This window comes from Andrographis paniculata, unplaced genomic scaffold (genome assembly GCF_009805555.1).
Source record: "Andrographis paniculata isolate CXL003 unplaced genomic scaffold, ASM980555v1 Contig62END, whole genome shotgun sequence".
NCBI lineage: Eukaryota > Viridiplantae > Streptophyta > Magnoliopsida > Lamiales > Acanthaceae > Andrographis > Andrographis paniculata.
Window position 1 is genome coordinate 6,492,216 of NW_026137598.1, and position 13,821 is coordinate 6,506,036.

The following is a 13,821-nucleotide window of genomic DNA, read 5'->3' on the forward strand; positions in this document are numbered from 1 at the left end:
AAATTTATGCTGAATTTTGAAACCACAAAGGAGTTATGGACAATTTTGCTTTTTTTTATTTTTTATTTTTAAGTTATACAGATAAGACAAGTTTAAATGACAAGTAAAAACATTTAATATAGGTAAAAAAAACTTTACCAGGGACTAAAGAGTAAGCCACGAAAAGCCGGTGGGCGGAAACAGAAAACCCCCAAAATGGAAACCCCGGAGTTGAAAATAGAAACCCCCGTACCCACACCCACACCCACACCCAAACCTAACAATTATTACATCTAAAGACAAGAATTCAAAATACCACCCCAATAATATATATATATATATAAATACGGTCTGTCTGTCGCCAACCCACCCACTACAGATAAATATAAAAATAAATTAAATTATCCCCACTATTCTTTCGATCAAACGCGTTTCCGCGCCGTCCCTCGTCGTCTTCCTCAGATCAGCTCAGCTGTCTCTCCCAATTCTCTTTCCAAGAAACCCACACCTCTCTGCGTCTCCTTTCCCATCTCTCTAATTAAATTGAAAATCCATATATTTATTATATGGTTTTTAATTCGAAGATTTGAATTGAATTGATCAATGGCGTCGAAGAAGAAGCAGCAGAGCTACATTTCCGTCCCGTCGCAGATCATCGCCTCCATCTCACAGGCCTCCCTCGACGCGCTGCTTCTTCAGCACCACCACCAATCGCCGCCGCACAAGGCCAGCCACCACTTTTTCCGGCGAGTCCTCCGTAGCCCCAGGTTTTTCATATCCCTAATCTTCGGATTAGGGTTTCTCTGTATGGTGGTGACGTGGCTCAGTTTGATCCCTTCGATGCCTTCTTCTTCTTCCCAGCCCCCCTGCGGCACTGGTAATAAGGAGGCCACATCGTCCTTACCGACGCCTGTTCCCGATGTCGGATTCTGGAAGCAGCCCGACGGGATGGGATACCGTCCATGTCTGGACTTCAGCGGCAATTACAGAAGGGAAGGGCGCGAGGTCGTCAAGGACAGGCGCAAGTATTTAATGGTGGTTGTCTCCGGAGGGATGAATCAGCAGAGGAATCAGATTGTCGATGCTGTCGTCATTGCAAGGATCCTCGGAGCTGCCTTGGTTGTCCCCATTTTGCAGGTCAACGTCATCTGGGCCGACGAGAGGTACTTTCATTACACTTCAATTTGCCCTCTCTTTCTCTCTAGGGTTTCGAATTGAATTCGTTTCTCAACTACTGATTGCGCAGTGAATTTGCCGATATATTCGATTTGGATCATTTCAAAACTGTCTTAGCAAACGATGTAAGAATCGTTTCCTCACTTCCATCGACGCATTTAATGTCTCGCCCAGTCGAGGAGAAGAGGACTCCCCTCCACGTTTCTCCTCAATGGATCCGATCGCGCTACCTTAAACTGGTAAGAAAGCTGAATCTGAATCCATTGTCGATTGCATCTTTGAATCTGTCGGAATGAACTTTATTCGATTAGGTTATGCATTACAGGGGACTCTGTTCTCTCTTCCATTACTATCCTGTAAGAATGATTTGTTTCTAACTATGGATTTGATTTTGATGCAGCTTAGGAGGGATGGTGTGCTTTTATTACGCGGTCTCGATTCAAGGCTGTCGAAGGATCTTCCTTCGGACCTGCAAAAATTGCGTTGCAAGGTATACCTATCGAAAAAAAAAAAAAAATGATATTCGCGACGATTGCTAAATCGAAATTGATTATGAACTTATGTGTAGGTGGCATTTCACGCTCTACGATTCGCGCCGCGAATATTGGAACTCGGAAACACGTTCACGGCAAGAATGCGAAGCCGGGGGCCGTACCTTGCGCTACATTTACGAATGGAGAAGGATGTCTGGGTGAGGACCGGATGTCTTCCCGGTCTAAATCCCGAGTACGACGAGATGATAACCAACGAAAGAATGGCCCGCCCCGAGCTCTTGACGTCGCGTTCTAACATGACGTACCACGATCGGAAGCTCGCCGGCCTATGCCCTTTAAATGCGTTCGAAGTCGTGCGGTGAATTTCGAGATTACTGATTTCTTGATTTTCCGATCGAACCTTTAGGGACGCGACTTCTAATATTTAACGGTTTCATGTTTTCAGATTGCTTAAGGCGCTCGGAGCTCCGACGAACACTCCGATTTATTGGGCGGGAGGCGTTCCATTGGGATCGAAAGAAGCCTTGCAACCGTTGATCCGGGAATTCCCTCATTTCTACAACAAAGTCGACCTCGCATTACCCGGCGAACTCGAACCGATCGAAAAGAAGGCGTCTTTAATGGCAGCCATCGATTTCATAGTGTCGGAGAATAGCGACGTGTTCATGGCGTCGCATGGCGGGAATATGGGCCACGCCATTCAGGTACTGTGTAGCCCGATGATGTCGGTTTGGATTTTTTTATTTTAATTTTTGAATAGTAAAAAATTAATTCAAATAGTTGTTTGATGTGATAAAAATAGATATTGATGTGATATTTTAAATAGTAAAAATCTGTGATAAAACCTACTTAAGAACACAATTATACAATATTTTGGCTTAACATATCGTGTTTTTGTCTGAAACAGGGGCACCGAGCTTACGCGGGGCACAAGAAGACTATAATCCCGAACAAAAGGCACATGCTCACGCACTTTATGAACTCGTCGATCCCGGAAGCAGAGTTCGGCAAGATAATACTAGAGTTGCATCGCGACTCGATGGGACAACCCGAGCTTAGGACAAGCAAAGTCGGGAGAGATGTGACCAAGTACCCCGTTCCCGAGTGTATGTGCAACGATACGGCGTCGCGACACTCTTATACGTGAAACCAACTGGGGCGAGCTGCATGGACTTGAGATACTTGTGAATACGGCGCGACGAGCTCGCCAGCGGCGGCCGGCGGGATCGGAGGAGTAGAGATGGAGAAACTGTAGAGGAAGATATGTGGTATAGGATTCATTCTTCAAATTTTGGCCTTCAGCTCTGTTGTTTAATTGATTCTTTGATGTTGTACTTGTACGTTGGATTTGTGTACAGATATATATACACACACGGTTACTTAGGATAAATTTGTTTGAACAAAATTTGATTGGAAATGGGCTTTTTTTAATTTGGTACTAATCTTAATTTTGGGCTTATCAAGTGGCCCATGTGTTTTAATTTACTGGGCCTTTTGCAAAATCGTGTAAAACGAGATTTTTCTAAGGGCAAAAATGTGAAAAGGTATTGGGGATATAACATTCGATTCTGTGTAGCGTGGGAATTGCGAAGAACAGAAAATGCCGCTGAAAGTTTTGGACTCAACGCTGTCAACATTTGGTGCGGTTTTCGACAAATTCACAGCTGAAGCGCCTAATCACAAAGCAAATCTTATTCTGTTCCTGGCCGACAAAGATCCATCCACCGATCGCAGCTGGTGCCCTGGTATTGCTTTTCATCTTTGATGTTTACTCGCGAAAATGGACGATTGTAGAAATGTTTGGTTACCTGCGTTAGGGAATTTCTGCTCGATTTCATGGATTATTGAAACTTTTAAATATTTATGAATTTTAAAAATAAAATAAAATGGTAGGATTATGGTTTTTCTAATGTGATAAGCTCCTGACGAATTTGGGGATTTATGAGACGTTATATCTTCTAATTCATCATTCAACTGAATTAGAATGGCAAAGACAGAGTACAGACTCTTTTGTTCATAAAGCCTCTCAAGGATTTTGTATAATACTGTTTTCATTCTTGATTTGGAAATATTCAATATAAAATAGATTTTCAGTATGATTTGGGGTGCATATAAGGTATTGATGCCATGTTTGTTAAAAATAATTTTAGTAGATTATTTAGTGAGCCATAGCATAGGAGACTGCATCAGGGCATTGCTGTTGGTATTGAATGATGCATGAGGGTTGAGTTGATTCTTGGTTTATCCTCCTTGTCCATGACTTTCTGAGGGATCTCTTCTTTTCAGATTGTGTGAGAGCTGAGCCTGTGATATACCAAAAGCTCGAAGCATCGACGGATAATGTGGCTCTACTGAGGGCATATGTGGGAGATCGGCCCACATGGAGAGATCCCGGGCATCCATGGAGGACAGACTCAAGGTTCAAGCTCAAAGGAGTGCCTACATTGATCCGGTGGGAAGATGGTGAAGTGAAGGGTCGTCTCGAGGATCATGAAGCCCATATTGAGAACAAAATCAGCAAACTATTGTCTGAGAATTAGCTGTTGCTGTGACTTAGTCACATGATAATAACAACTGTTGTAATAAAACCGACATTCGCTGGGGGTTCAAAGAAGACACCATTAAGTTGCAGGATATAAGATCCTTATTTATAACATGTTGATTCATTTTCTGCTACAAAATATTTTAACATTTGATATCAATTGTATGGCAAGAATACTAGTAGAGAGGATAAAATAATTTTACAAAACTGAGATGGGGCTATGCTTTAACTTAGCTATTTACATATATAAATATCACTAAACTGACATCTTCTGTTTTAGATGGAGAATTGTTCCTTGGAGAGCTTTGGAGTTACTTTCAAGGTGATGTCTCCATATGGTACTTCTTGGTGTACGTCGACAAGGTCGTTACTCTTCAACACCTGCCAAGTGACATTCCAAGGTATCACTAATGAGAGGGACATACCAATATACTTCTTGGTGAATTGAAGAGAGGATTGTAGTACAGGTTCAGCTTACCAGAGCTTGGTAAAACATTCGAGCGCATATCTTTCTGGTTTTGCCTTCCAAGATCTTGTTCAAACTGAGATCCTCGGATGATTCTGCTGCGCTGCTTGAGGCTGGGGTTGCTGAGGCCTGCCTCTTCAAGTACTGAGCCACAGCTCTGAAAACAATCGGAAAAGGTTAACATATGAACTTCAATGATGCAATTAAATTCCTTGTTGAAAAATACCACACCTTGTTCGTGAAGATAATGCGTGAAGTTCTGGGGTTCCTTGAGTTCCTAAGTTAGCAGATGCAGGTGTTCCTTGGGATCCTATTCATTCAAATGCAGGTAAAACTTGTGATATGCATGTGCTATAATCGAAGTTTATGTTGAAAAAGTTGCATTGACCTGAATAGGAAATTTGAAAATCAGATGGATCATAAGAAGTTTGTGAACATACCAGCTGGAGAATTGTCCTCTTGGTCCAGAAATCGAAGCTCCTGCAATAGAAGATGAAGCCACTTTAAATACATGTAGGAGATTAACACGAGTAAATCTAAAGGATCAGCTTTTTGATAAATCGAAACAAAGTCCATGAAACTCAAAGGACACTACAAGTATTAGCATACCCCTGGAGAAGCCACAAACTCAGAAATGTTAGATAGTACTGTGTGCTCAGCCTGCAAGCTCTTCCCAAAAACTGAATCTGGGGTTCTGATTTCTGAATCAAGCATTCCAGAAGATGCCCCCACACTTGCAGTGGGCAGTGCTTCTTCCTCTTCAGTTGCTTCCCGATGTGGATGTAACCCGGTATCCAAATTATGAAAAGCCGAGTGGTCTCTTTCACTTGGCGATGGCAAAACATTGGTGATATCAGGAATCTGTCTGTTAGGCGAAGCATACTCATTATTTCTAGGAATTTCGATCTCCATGTCATCACCATGCCTGGATACAGAGGGTTGATCAGCAGTTGTCTCTTGATGCGCTTCTTCTGCAGGGACTGGAGGAAATTTAACAGAAATAGCATCTTTCTTGTATATATCTTGCAACTCAGAACAAGATCCTACAACGTAAGAAACTTCATTCAGATTAAAACAAATTTCCTAACTAAAGTGCAACAGGGAAGACAGGAACCATTAAATATTACAGACCAGAAGGATAAGGCGGAAGAAAGAGGCCATCCTTCCTTAAACGCAGCCGATTGTTTCGGTTCCAGATGGCAAGAGAAGAAGTGGGGCAGTTTTTTCTCTTCCGGCAGATATCACTGGTATCATTTAACCCTTTTTGGATGAACCTGTATCATAGAGCTCTTGTGTTAAGAACTTGATGAATACGAGGGCAAGCTTGCATGAACTACGGAATAAAAAATCTTACGGATTGCTTAATATGATTGTCTCATCAAAAAACTGTTTCCTTTTTCTTCGAATCTGTGGCTTTGCAACAGGTGGGGTTGGTTGGATTTGCAACTCATTTGACTGGTGTTCTGCAAAACAGGGAAATGTGTGCATTAGTGCTATATAATATAAATCCAGCAACCCACAAACTTGTACTCACCAAAGGCAATCGGGGAACCCAAGCGCCCGAAAGAGGGTGGTTTTTCATGAGCTTGTGGTGAAGAGACAGAGCCACCCGGCAATGGTACTTCAACTGAGTGAGGAGTATTGATTTCCTTATCCTTGTTGATTTGCTCTTCCAGAACTGCATCTGGTTCGGCCCGATCAGACAACATTGGTGAAGCGGTGAAATCTAAACTCTGTCTAGCATCGCGCATGATCTCAATACTTGGCAATTCTTGGGGACTGATTGATCCAATACTTCTATCATCTGTTCCTAATTGTTTGCTGGGAGTGGCCTGAAATTCAGCAGCTGCAGCAGCAGCAGCTTCAACTGGAGGTCTGCAACACCAATGCCAAAGGAGTCAGTAAATTCACAAATTTAGACGACGATGTCAAGGTCTAACTTTGGATAAGCTAAGCAAGGCATACTCTTCGTCCATCGGAGCCGGCCCTGATCCTAGATTTTCCTCAGCTGGTGGCCCAGGTAATTCATGCTACATTTGAGTACCAGGAAAGAAAATTAAAGAAAGAAAAATGCTAATACTATGGCACAAAATTTGATTTGCATAATTTCTGAAATGAGAATAAGTAAGAACTTGGTGGCACCTCTTGAAAACTAATGACAATATAAGGATCTTGTCCAGTTGGAATTTGCTCTGTGGCATAGAATGCAACAACCACATTAGCTTCATATCATTAAGGAATGGGAAGGTATTCATCATAGAAAAATGCAAAATCACAACTGCTGAGTTCAATACCTGTTAAAGTAATTTCATCTAGGCTTTTAAGATGATAATCTTGTTGCCTGAAAATTACCACATTTGAATTGATTCATGTTATTTAGGAGGCAAAAAACAAAAGTTAAAACAGGTTTTGCCAAAAAAGAGAGATCCAAGGGAAGAAAAAGCACAACATACCAGTCTGTATCAAAGCTATCCAATTCTATGGAATCAAGGTTGAAATTTTCCGGCAAGGTAACAGAATGGAATGTTGCTTGAGTTGCATCTTCAGGGAGATTGACATTTATTTTTCGAAGAATCCGATTGATCGTAGTCCGTATAACATTACAATCTTCAAAGAGATAGTCAACTTGTTTTGAATAAATCCTCACAACTCCAACAAGAAGATGTCCTGACATCCTTAGTGCAAGCGGCACCTCAGGATACATGATTCGATCTGCAAGGCATCATACAGCTCAATGAACAACCTCCAAAAAAAAAAGAATCCAAAACACTGTAATTCAAATTCTAAGCAGCAGCAGAAACATGCGCCAAAAAAACATCGAATCGACGAGCTTTACACATCCAAATTAGGAGGAACCGTGGTGGCACGAACAGCATTTGGTAGGAAAGAATCATTACAAAAATGGAAGCACAAACCCTAAACTAGCAGTTTAAGCTCTTATTCGAGCAAGCACATACACAAATGGCAACATTATCAAGGGTGAATATCAATCCACACAGAAAGAACAAAGCTTTCGCAGCACGATATCACTTATGGGGGAAAAAAGCTTTCAGATTTAAATTTTGCCCCTTCGTCGACGATGAACAATTGATTAAACAAACAACGCGAACCGCGCAAAATTGTAAAACATACCGACGGTTTTGGGAACATTCGTGGAGATGTAGTGAGACTTCTTAAGCTTGTGCTGCAAATGCGCGGCGCACCAAACCGTACCCAGCGGACCTTTCCTTGCCAGGAAAGTGTGCGAGTAGAACATCTCCGCCTTCCTCTTCTTCTAGTCCTCAATTTACCAGCTCCTGCAATGTAAATCTTCCTATACACGGTGAATCCAGATTTAGCCTGCGGATTCTCGTAGTGGCGTAGATAAAGGGCGGAGGTAGGGCGGAGTGGGTTCATGGAGGGGCGGGAAAGCCAAATTGGCGCTAATTCAGAAAATTAGGAAAATAGATTGGGTCGGATCCTTTCCCGGATCGGTTCAAATACTTGACTTAATTTGGTCATGGAGTGGGTCGGTTCAAATACCCGACCATATTATACATGGAGCGGGTCAGATCATTTCCGGGTCGGAGTCGGATATCGGATGTGTTTAGTTTATAATTCGGGTCGGGCTGCTCCATTTCCAAGCAGCAGCGTCAGCCTCCTTCCCACTAGAGCTAGAACCTTCCATAAACCCTTGCATCTGCAGCTGCCTTGTGGTCTTCTGAGGTCCTAAATAATAATTGGGAGGATTTCGTAATTAGGGTTTTGATCGCTACCTAGCGAGCGATTGTCCACGTTGTGCAGCTGCAGATCGAACCAATGGCGCGCTCGCACGGCTTGCGCCTCGCACGCCGCTCCGTTTCGTCTCTGCTGCTGCACAATTCGCCCTCACATGTACAGTCTCACTCTCGATGCATGTTTTGTTTGTATTGTATGTGTGTGTGTGTTGTGGTGGTAGTATTGGGTTCCTGTTTGATGTTGATTGTCCTGTTTAATTGCAGCTGTGTGATTCGTTGACTAAGGAAGGTTACAGGAGCTTCAGTATCGCGATGTGCAATCAATCTAGGGTTTTTTCTAACTCCAAATTCCGAGATGGTACTTGTTGTTCAATTTTCAATTGTTAATTCACTCCGGTGAGTTCTTTGGTCTAATGCATTTGTTATAATGAAACGCAGTAGGTAAAGAGAGTTGTTGGTTGAATCTAGGATTATTCCGTGAAGTTCTGGGGGCTGCTCGAGCAATCCATAGCACTGGTATATTTATCTACACAGTGGTGATTGGACTATTGCTCTCGTTTTATTTATGCTGTTCTATGCATCTATATTGTTCAATAAAATCCTAACACTTATTCATGCCTTTAATTCTTGCTTCTTATGTTGCTAGCTCAATTATTTAGAGATTATTATGATGTGCTTGGTGTCAGTAACAGTGCAACTGCTTCTGAAATCAAGAAAGCTTATTATGGGGTACGTTACTGTGTTGTCACTTTTCTATGAATATGCATAGGTAGAAATCAAAGTCTGAAGTATGAAGAATCTTAACACTCTCTCTTCTATTTTTATTTTTTTCTTTAGCTTGCAAAAAAGTTGCATCCAGATACCAATAAAGATGACCCTGAAGCTGAAAAAAAATTTCAAGAAGTTCAGAAGGCTTATGAGGTATCTTTTGGATTTTCAGTGTGTTTTCAAGGTAAATATCCTATGTATGTATGTATTAAATATGTCCCAATTTGTAGGTACTGAAAGATGATGAAAAGCGCCAGCAATATGATCAGGTATAGAATACATTATGCTACTTATTATACGTCTTACCTCTATAAAGTTGCTATCTTAGTGTAAACTATTTTTAATAAAGATATATGTGAAGCCAGAGAGGGAATGTTCTCAAAGATTTAATAATAGTGTACTTATATACTAATATACATGAATAATGAATATTGATGTTGTGCGAATAAGTTGCAATGGTGATTTCATCATCACTTGGATATTTTTCTCAATTTTTTAGTAATAAATTTGTTTTTCATAATTTCTATGCCAAATCCAAATGGGCTATTTTACGGGACGGAGGGAGTATATGTAAATGTATGCTCATGTTTTGAATATGTATGTAGTATATATACATATATTCCCTAATAGTTAATCATAATATATTATTGTATTACTAAGATTTATGTAATATTATAATTACATATACAATATCAATTGCATACACTTCATTTCGTGCTATTTATAGCATTTTAACACTAGAAAAATATTATGTATTTTAAACACCTAAAAGGACAACTTCAGAATGTATTCCTCTGACAAAGTGCTTAAGGGTGAAATTTTTTGTTTAATTATTTATACAGTATCAAAACACCAGGTTTTATTTATGGTTTTATGATGACATCACTATTCTATTTTTCGGGGTCTGACCTATGTGGTGATTTTGCATTTTATCAGCTTGGCCATGAAGCTTTTGAACGTGTTGGTAATGGTGAAGGTCCTGGGTTTGATCCTTTTGGAGGTGGTTTTAATCCTTTCCAAGACATCTTTAAGAATGATGTAAGTCTATGACATCTAAACCTCATGTTATTTGCTAGCTGTGATAGTAAATGAGACGGGCTTCATTTTCTTGGTTCAATGTGACAACTAAAGGCAACAGTTAAATGAGTGAATCAGCTTGTGCTACAGAGTTGGCAGATAACATCGTAATGCTTTGAGCCTTTTTTATTGTAAAAAAAGTTGTTTCTACCATGCAGCAATCTTGTTTGACTTCATTCTGATGGTGTAGTGATTACCAGATGTTCTGGAGAAGAAGATATAGGATGTTGTCGTTTCCGGCAAAATATTTACTTTTCTTAATTGAAAATCTGAGCATGAGTTTCTTTTAAGTGTTAATTTAATTCTAATTCACAGAATTAGAGGCATGTGATTCCTTAAACATCCACATATAGCACATCTATCAATTGTAGAATGGTCCAACTATTAAAGTATTGTAATCTAAGATTTATTACAGTGAATAGTTAAGGCTATGTAGCATATGCTTTTGTTGTATTTTAATCATCATGTTTGCTGCAATGTTTTCATTTTTCCCTGAGTTAATATATTTCTTTTTTCATGTGCTTTTTTTTTTTTGTTTGGCTGATGTGGAGATCAGATTTTCGACATCTTCAACAGGGACACAGGCGGTGAAGATGTCAAGGTTATGACTAGAATATTATAAAACATTTTGGAGTTTGCAGTTTGTGCTCAATAACTACAAATTCCAGCTACTGATTGCAGGTTTCTGTTGAACTTTCCTTTATGGAAGCTATCCAGGGATGCACCAAAACAATTTCAGTTTTGACTGATTTGGCTTGCGATACTTGTGGTATTGTGATTTCCTGAATATAGCTAACATTATTTACTGAATTTCTTACAAGAGTTAATAATTTTCCAAGATAGCTGATAGACCTTCACATGGCTGAAGTGCCAAGTTGCTTTATTCTCGATCTTCCGTAGTGTTTGATCATGTTATATGATCCTTGTTTTATATTAGGTGGAACTGGTTTTCCTCCTGGGACTAGGCCTGAAACTTGTAAGAGATGTAGAGGTTCTGGTGTTGTGAGTGCCTTTTTACATTCCTATCATTTCACTGCTACCATGTTGTACAATGCGTCATGCTAACATATTATTCATATTTCAGATGACATCACAAAATGGTCCCTTCACACTCCAGTCTACTTGTCCAAATTGTGGCGGAACTGGAAAAATAGTCTCGGTATGAAATACTTTGAAATAATATGGCTCCTGTTGCTTAGCTATTAGTTTATTTATTTGCCACTTTGCCTTGGAAAATTTTGTCTCCATAGGATATCTTTATTTCAGATGATGAACAGAAAGAAGTCACTAAGCAGTTTATTTGATTTAATTTATTGTGTTACGTTCTTTTGAAGTGTGGTTTTAAGTCGCTATAAGTAGTTGTTAACATAAGTAGTTGGATCAATTTGCTCTATAAGAAAATTTACAGATAATAAAAATGTTTGGAAGGTTAAACTTGGTCTGATATAAAATAGAATTGGATGTTTTGAAATGTCTTTATAGCCTGTCGATATGAACTGTAATACATTTTTATGATTGTATTGGAAGCAGAGCTGGTGCAAGTCTTGCAGGGGTAAGCGGGTAATGAAAGGGACAAAAATGGTGAAGTTGAATGTGGTGGCAGGTAATTCCTTTGAAACAATACATCTCTTCGCCATTTGTATTTTTCTTCCGGGCTTTGAAAATACTTATAAAATTTTAGCATCTTGAAATCTAGATACCTCTCATACAGACAATTGCAATGCTAGAGGGGGATTTTGAATTAGATTATAACTTGATTTTTCAGTCAAAAACAGTAATGATTTTTCTTACTGTTTATTTGTTGTAGGAACCTAGCAATCTTTGTGAAACTTTAATCCACAATCGATTTTGCAGTGACAAGAAAAGCGAAAAAAAAAACAAAGAAATAAATATCTGTAACTAGTTACTGTGTAATGTCTGCAAGGAGAGCAATGCCCTGATTATAGATTATGTGCAGGGGTTGATAACGATGAAACTATTAAGATTCCCAGAAGTGGTGGAGCAGATCCTGATGGAAACAGGCCTGGTGATCTCTATGTTACAGTCAAGGTTGCATGATTACCTCTATCACAAACTCTTGTACCTTTAACTCATTAGAAATTAGTCTTGAGCTGTCAAAATTTTGTGCTAACTAGGTGTGCTGAATGTACATTTTTCAGGTCAGAGAAGACCCAGTATTTCGTAGAGAAAGAGCTGACATTCATGTCGACGCAGTAATAACCATAGCTCAGGTATATTGTCGGACTATTATGTGATATTTCATAGGAAGCCTTATGATTTGGGAATCTCAGTGGAAAACTTGACTGGTTCCTAATTTTAAGTTCATCCAGAAATTATGTTTGACGTTGAAAGAGTAACGGAACCTTTTTGCCTTTTAGTGACTCCGTTTCATGAAATGAATCTTGGTAGTTTGTTCACTTTATGTATCCTTTTTCAGGCAACTCTTGGAGGTACAATACAGGTGCCGACGCTGTCAGGGGATGTCGTTGTTAAGGTCTGTGAAAAGGAAAATACAACAAGTTATTGCAATTAGCACCTCTCGTTTAACTTAACAGCATTCCTTCTTGCACGCTTTTGATATGTAGCTTTTTATGTAGTTCCTTACTTTTTTCGATGTCTTATATTTTGTAGGTCCGGCCAGGCACTCAACCAGGCCAAAAGGTTGTCTTGAAGAAGAAAGGTGAAAGTCTCTCCATATGTATTAACTCATTAATTTTCACCGGCATTACCATATACTTGAAATTGTTCCCAATAATTAAATCGCTGAAAAACATGTTTGTTCTGATGATCGACTAAAGTTGCAGATGTATTATTAACACTGATTACTGCCTTGCGCAGGACTCAAAGTCAGGAACACCTTTTCATTCGGCGATCAGTATGTACACTTCAACGTCAGGATTCCAACGTAAGCCCTCAGATTCCTGTCTTTGTTTTCGTTCTTCATCTTTATCGATAATTTAGATAATTCCTCCTGTTGTCAAACTGCAGTCCTCAACACATATATATAAAAACTCGAAATATACTGATACATTTTAATCATCTTATATTTGTGAATTCTGTATGAATCAGCTGATTTGGGTTTCTTTGTTGAAAAAATGTGGCAGAACTCTGACACCACGGCAGCGCCAGCTGATCGAAGAGTTCTCGAAAGAAGATCGCGTAGAAGACGAAAGAATGGATGCAGCAGCAAATGCTTAATTTGATGCAGGTGAAATTTTTGGTTGAGCAAAATTCTTGCTTGGTTTTTGTTATGTAGTATATTTAGTTAAAAAGAAGATATATTTTTCAGTGGTAGACAAACTTAAAGCTGAAGATGATATTTATGCTTTGATGGAAAATTTTGGTTCAACGATTATTCCCCTATGTTTTGTCATGTAATAATATATTTAATTCACTAGGAAAAAGAAAATTGCATACTTGTGATTGTATGTCGGTTCATATTGTATAAAAAATTATTTAAAATTTTAGTAATTTCAAATAACTCAAAAATACAAACACTTGCAATTGCTATTTTTGATTGATCTAAGAATCAATTTATCCATTTTATTCTGTTATTTTCATCCATCCAAAATCAATTTTTATAATAATTATAGTATTTATAGA

At 39.2% G+C, this 13,821-nt stretch overlaps 4 protein-coding genes across 5 annotated transcripts; 3 read left to right on the plus strand and 1 right to left on the minus strand.

Annotated features, from left to right (window-relative positions):
• The first annotated feature begins 381 nt into the window (after nucleotides 1-381).
• LOC127261090 (O-fucosyltransferase 20-like) lies at nucleotides 382-3,039 on the plus strand. The gene is made up of 6 exons (XM_051289274.1): nucleotides 382-1,142; nucleotides 1,226-1,394; nucleotides 1,556-1,645; nucleotides 1,724-2,007; nucleotides 2,095-2,353; nucleotides 2,557-3,039. The coding sequence occupies exons 1-6, from the start codon at nucleotides 583-585 to the stop codon at nucleotides 2,794-2,796; spliced, it is 1,602 nt and encodes a 533-aa protein (XP_051145231.1). The 5' UTR covers nucleotides 382-582; the 3' UTR covers nucleotides 2,797-3,039.
• A 166-nt stretch (nucleotides 3,040-3,205) lies between these two features.
• On the plus strand, nucleotides 3,206-4,303 carry LOC127261093 (thioredoxin-like protein Clot). Its single transcript, XM_051289280.1, has 2 exons — nucleotides 3,206-3,394; nucleotides 3,936-4,303. Exons 1-2 carry the CDS (start codon nucleotides 3,250-3,252, stop codon nucleotides 4,187-4,189), a joined length of 399 nt encoding a protein of 132 aa, XP_051145237.1. The 5' UTR covers nucleotides 3,206-3,249; the 3' UTR covers nucleotides 4,190-4,303.
• On the minus strand, nucleotides 3,975-8,232 carry LOC127261088 (sister chromatid cohesion 1 protein 3-like). Its single transcript, XM_051289272.1, has 13 exons — nucleotides 7,790-8,232; nucleotides 7,111-7,369; nucleotides 6,952-6,998; nucleotides 6,800-6,849; nucleotides 6,623-6,687; nucleotides 6,192-6,532; nucleotides 6,012-6,120; nucleotides 5,789-5,931; nucleotides 5,267-5,700; nucleotides 5,098-5,137; nucleotides 4,889-4,967; nucleotides 4,670-4,814; nucleotides 3,975-4,572 (listed from the first exon to the last, which is right to left on the minus strand). Exons 1-13 carry the CDS (start codon nucleotides 7,911-7,913, stop codon nucleotides 4,468-4,470), a joined length of 1,941 nt encoding a protein of 646 aa, XP_051145229.1. The 5' UTR covers nucleotides 7,914-8,232; the 3' UTR covers nucleotides 3,975-4,467.
• Nucleotides 8,233-8,328: 96 nt separating this feature from the next.
• Nucleotides 8,329-13,634, plus strand: LOC127261091 (chaperone protein dnaJ GFA2, mitochondrial-like). Of its 2 annotated transcripts, none has more exons than XM_051289275.1 (18): nucleotides 8,329-8,530; nucleotides 8,638-8,731; nucleotides 8,812-8,889; nucleotides 9,020-9,102; nucleotides 9,211-9,294; nucleotides 9,372-9,410; nucleotides 10,078-10,179; nucleotides 10,775-10,819; nucleotides 10,900-10,987; nucleotides 11,156-11,220; nucleotides 11,303-11,377; nucleotides 11,749-11,821; nucleotides 12,176-12,267; nucleotides 12,378-12,449; nucleotides 12,656-12,712; nucleotides 12,850-12,898; nucleotides 13,057-13,123; nucleotides 13,323-13,634. In XM_051289275.1, the coding sequence occupies exons 1-18, from the start codon at nucleotides 8,456-8,458 to the stop codon at nucleotides 13,414-13,416; spliced, it is 1,332 nt and encodes a 443-aa protein (XP_051145232.1). In that variant the 5' UTR covers nucleotides 8,329-8,455; the 3' UTR covers nucleotides 13,417-13,634. The 2 variants fall into 2 exon arrangements, with proteins under 2 accessions (XP_051145232.1, XP_051145234.1); XM_051289277.1 differs by having other exon boundaries at nucleotides 8,815-8,889.
• The last annotated feature ends 187 nt before the right edge of the window (nucleotides 13,635-13,821 follow it).

What these genes read in the sequence shown, in the direction of transcription:
- LOC127261090 (XM_051289274.1), top strand. Translation starts at nt 583, where the DNA reads ATGGCGTCGAAGAAGAAGCAGCAGAGCTACATTTCCGTCCCGTCGCAG. An exon ending in GTCATCTGGGCCGACGAGAG is followed by an intron (nt 1,143 to 1,225) that starts GTACTTTCATTA and finishes CTGATTGCGCAG; the next exon opens with TGAATTTGCCGATATATTCG. An exon ending in AATGCGTTCGAAGTCGTGCG is followed by an intron (nt 2,008 to 2,094) that starts GTGAATTTCGAG and finishes TCATGTTTTCAG; the next exon opens with ATTGCTTAAGGCGCTCGGAG.
- LOC127261088 (XM_051289272.1), bottom strand. Translation starts at nt 7,913, where the DNA reads ATGTTCTACTCGCACACTTTCCTGGCAAGGAAAGGTCCGCTGGGTACG. An exon ending in TTGTCATTAGTTTTCAAGAG is followed by an intron (nt 6,688 to 6,799) that starts GTGCCACCAAGT and finishes ACTCAAATGTAG; the next exon opens with CATGAATTACCTGGGCCACC. An exon ending in CCGGCTCCGATGGACGAAGA is followed by an intron (nt 6,533 to 6,622) that starts GTATGCCTTGCT and finishes TTGGTGTTGCAG; the next exon opens with ACCTCCAGTTGAAGCTGCTG.
- LOC127261093 (XM_051289280.1), top strand. Translation starts at nt 3,250, where the DNA reads ATGCCGCTGAAAGTTTTGGACTCAACGCTGTCAACATTTGGTGCGGTT. An exon ending in CGATCGCAGCTGGTGCCCTG is followed by an intron (nt 3,395 to 3,935) that starts GTATTGCTTTTC and finishes TCTTCTTTTCAG; the next exon opens with ATTGTGTGAGAGCTGAGCCT.
- LOC127261091 (XM_051289275.1), top strand. Translation starts at nt 8,456, where the DNA reads ATGGCGCGCTCGCACGGCTTGCGCCTCGCACGCCGCTCCGTTTCGTCT. An exon ending in TGCACAATTCGCCCTCACAT is followed by an intron (nt 8,531 to 8,637) that starts GTACAGTCTCAC and finishes GTTTAATTGCAG; the next exon opens with CTGTGTGATTCGTTGACTAA. An exon ending in CAGTAATAACCATAGCTCAG is followed by an intron (nt 12,450 to 12,655) that starts GTATATTGTCGG and finishes ATCCTTTTTCAG; the next exon opens with GCAACTCTTGGAGGTACAAT.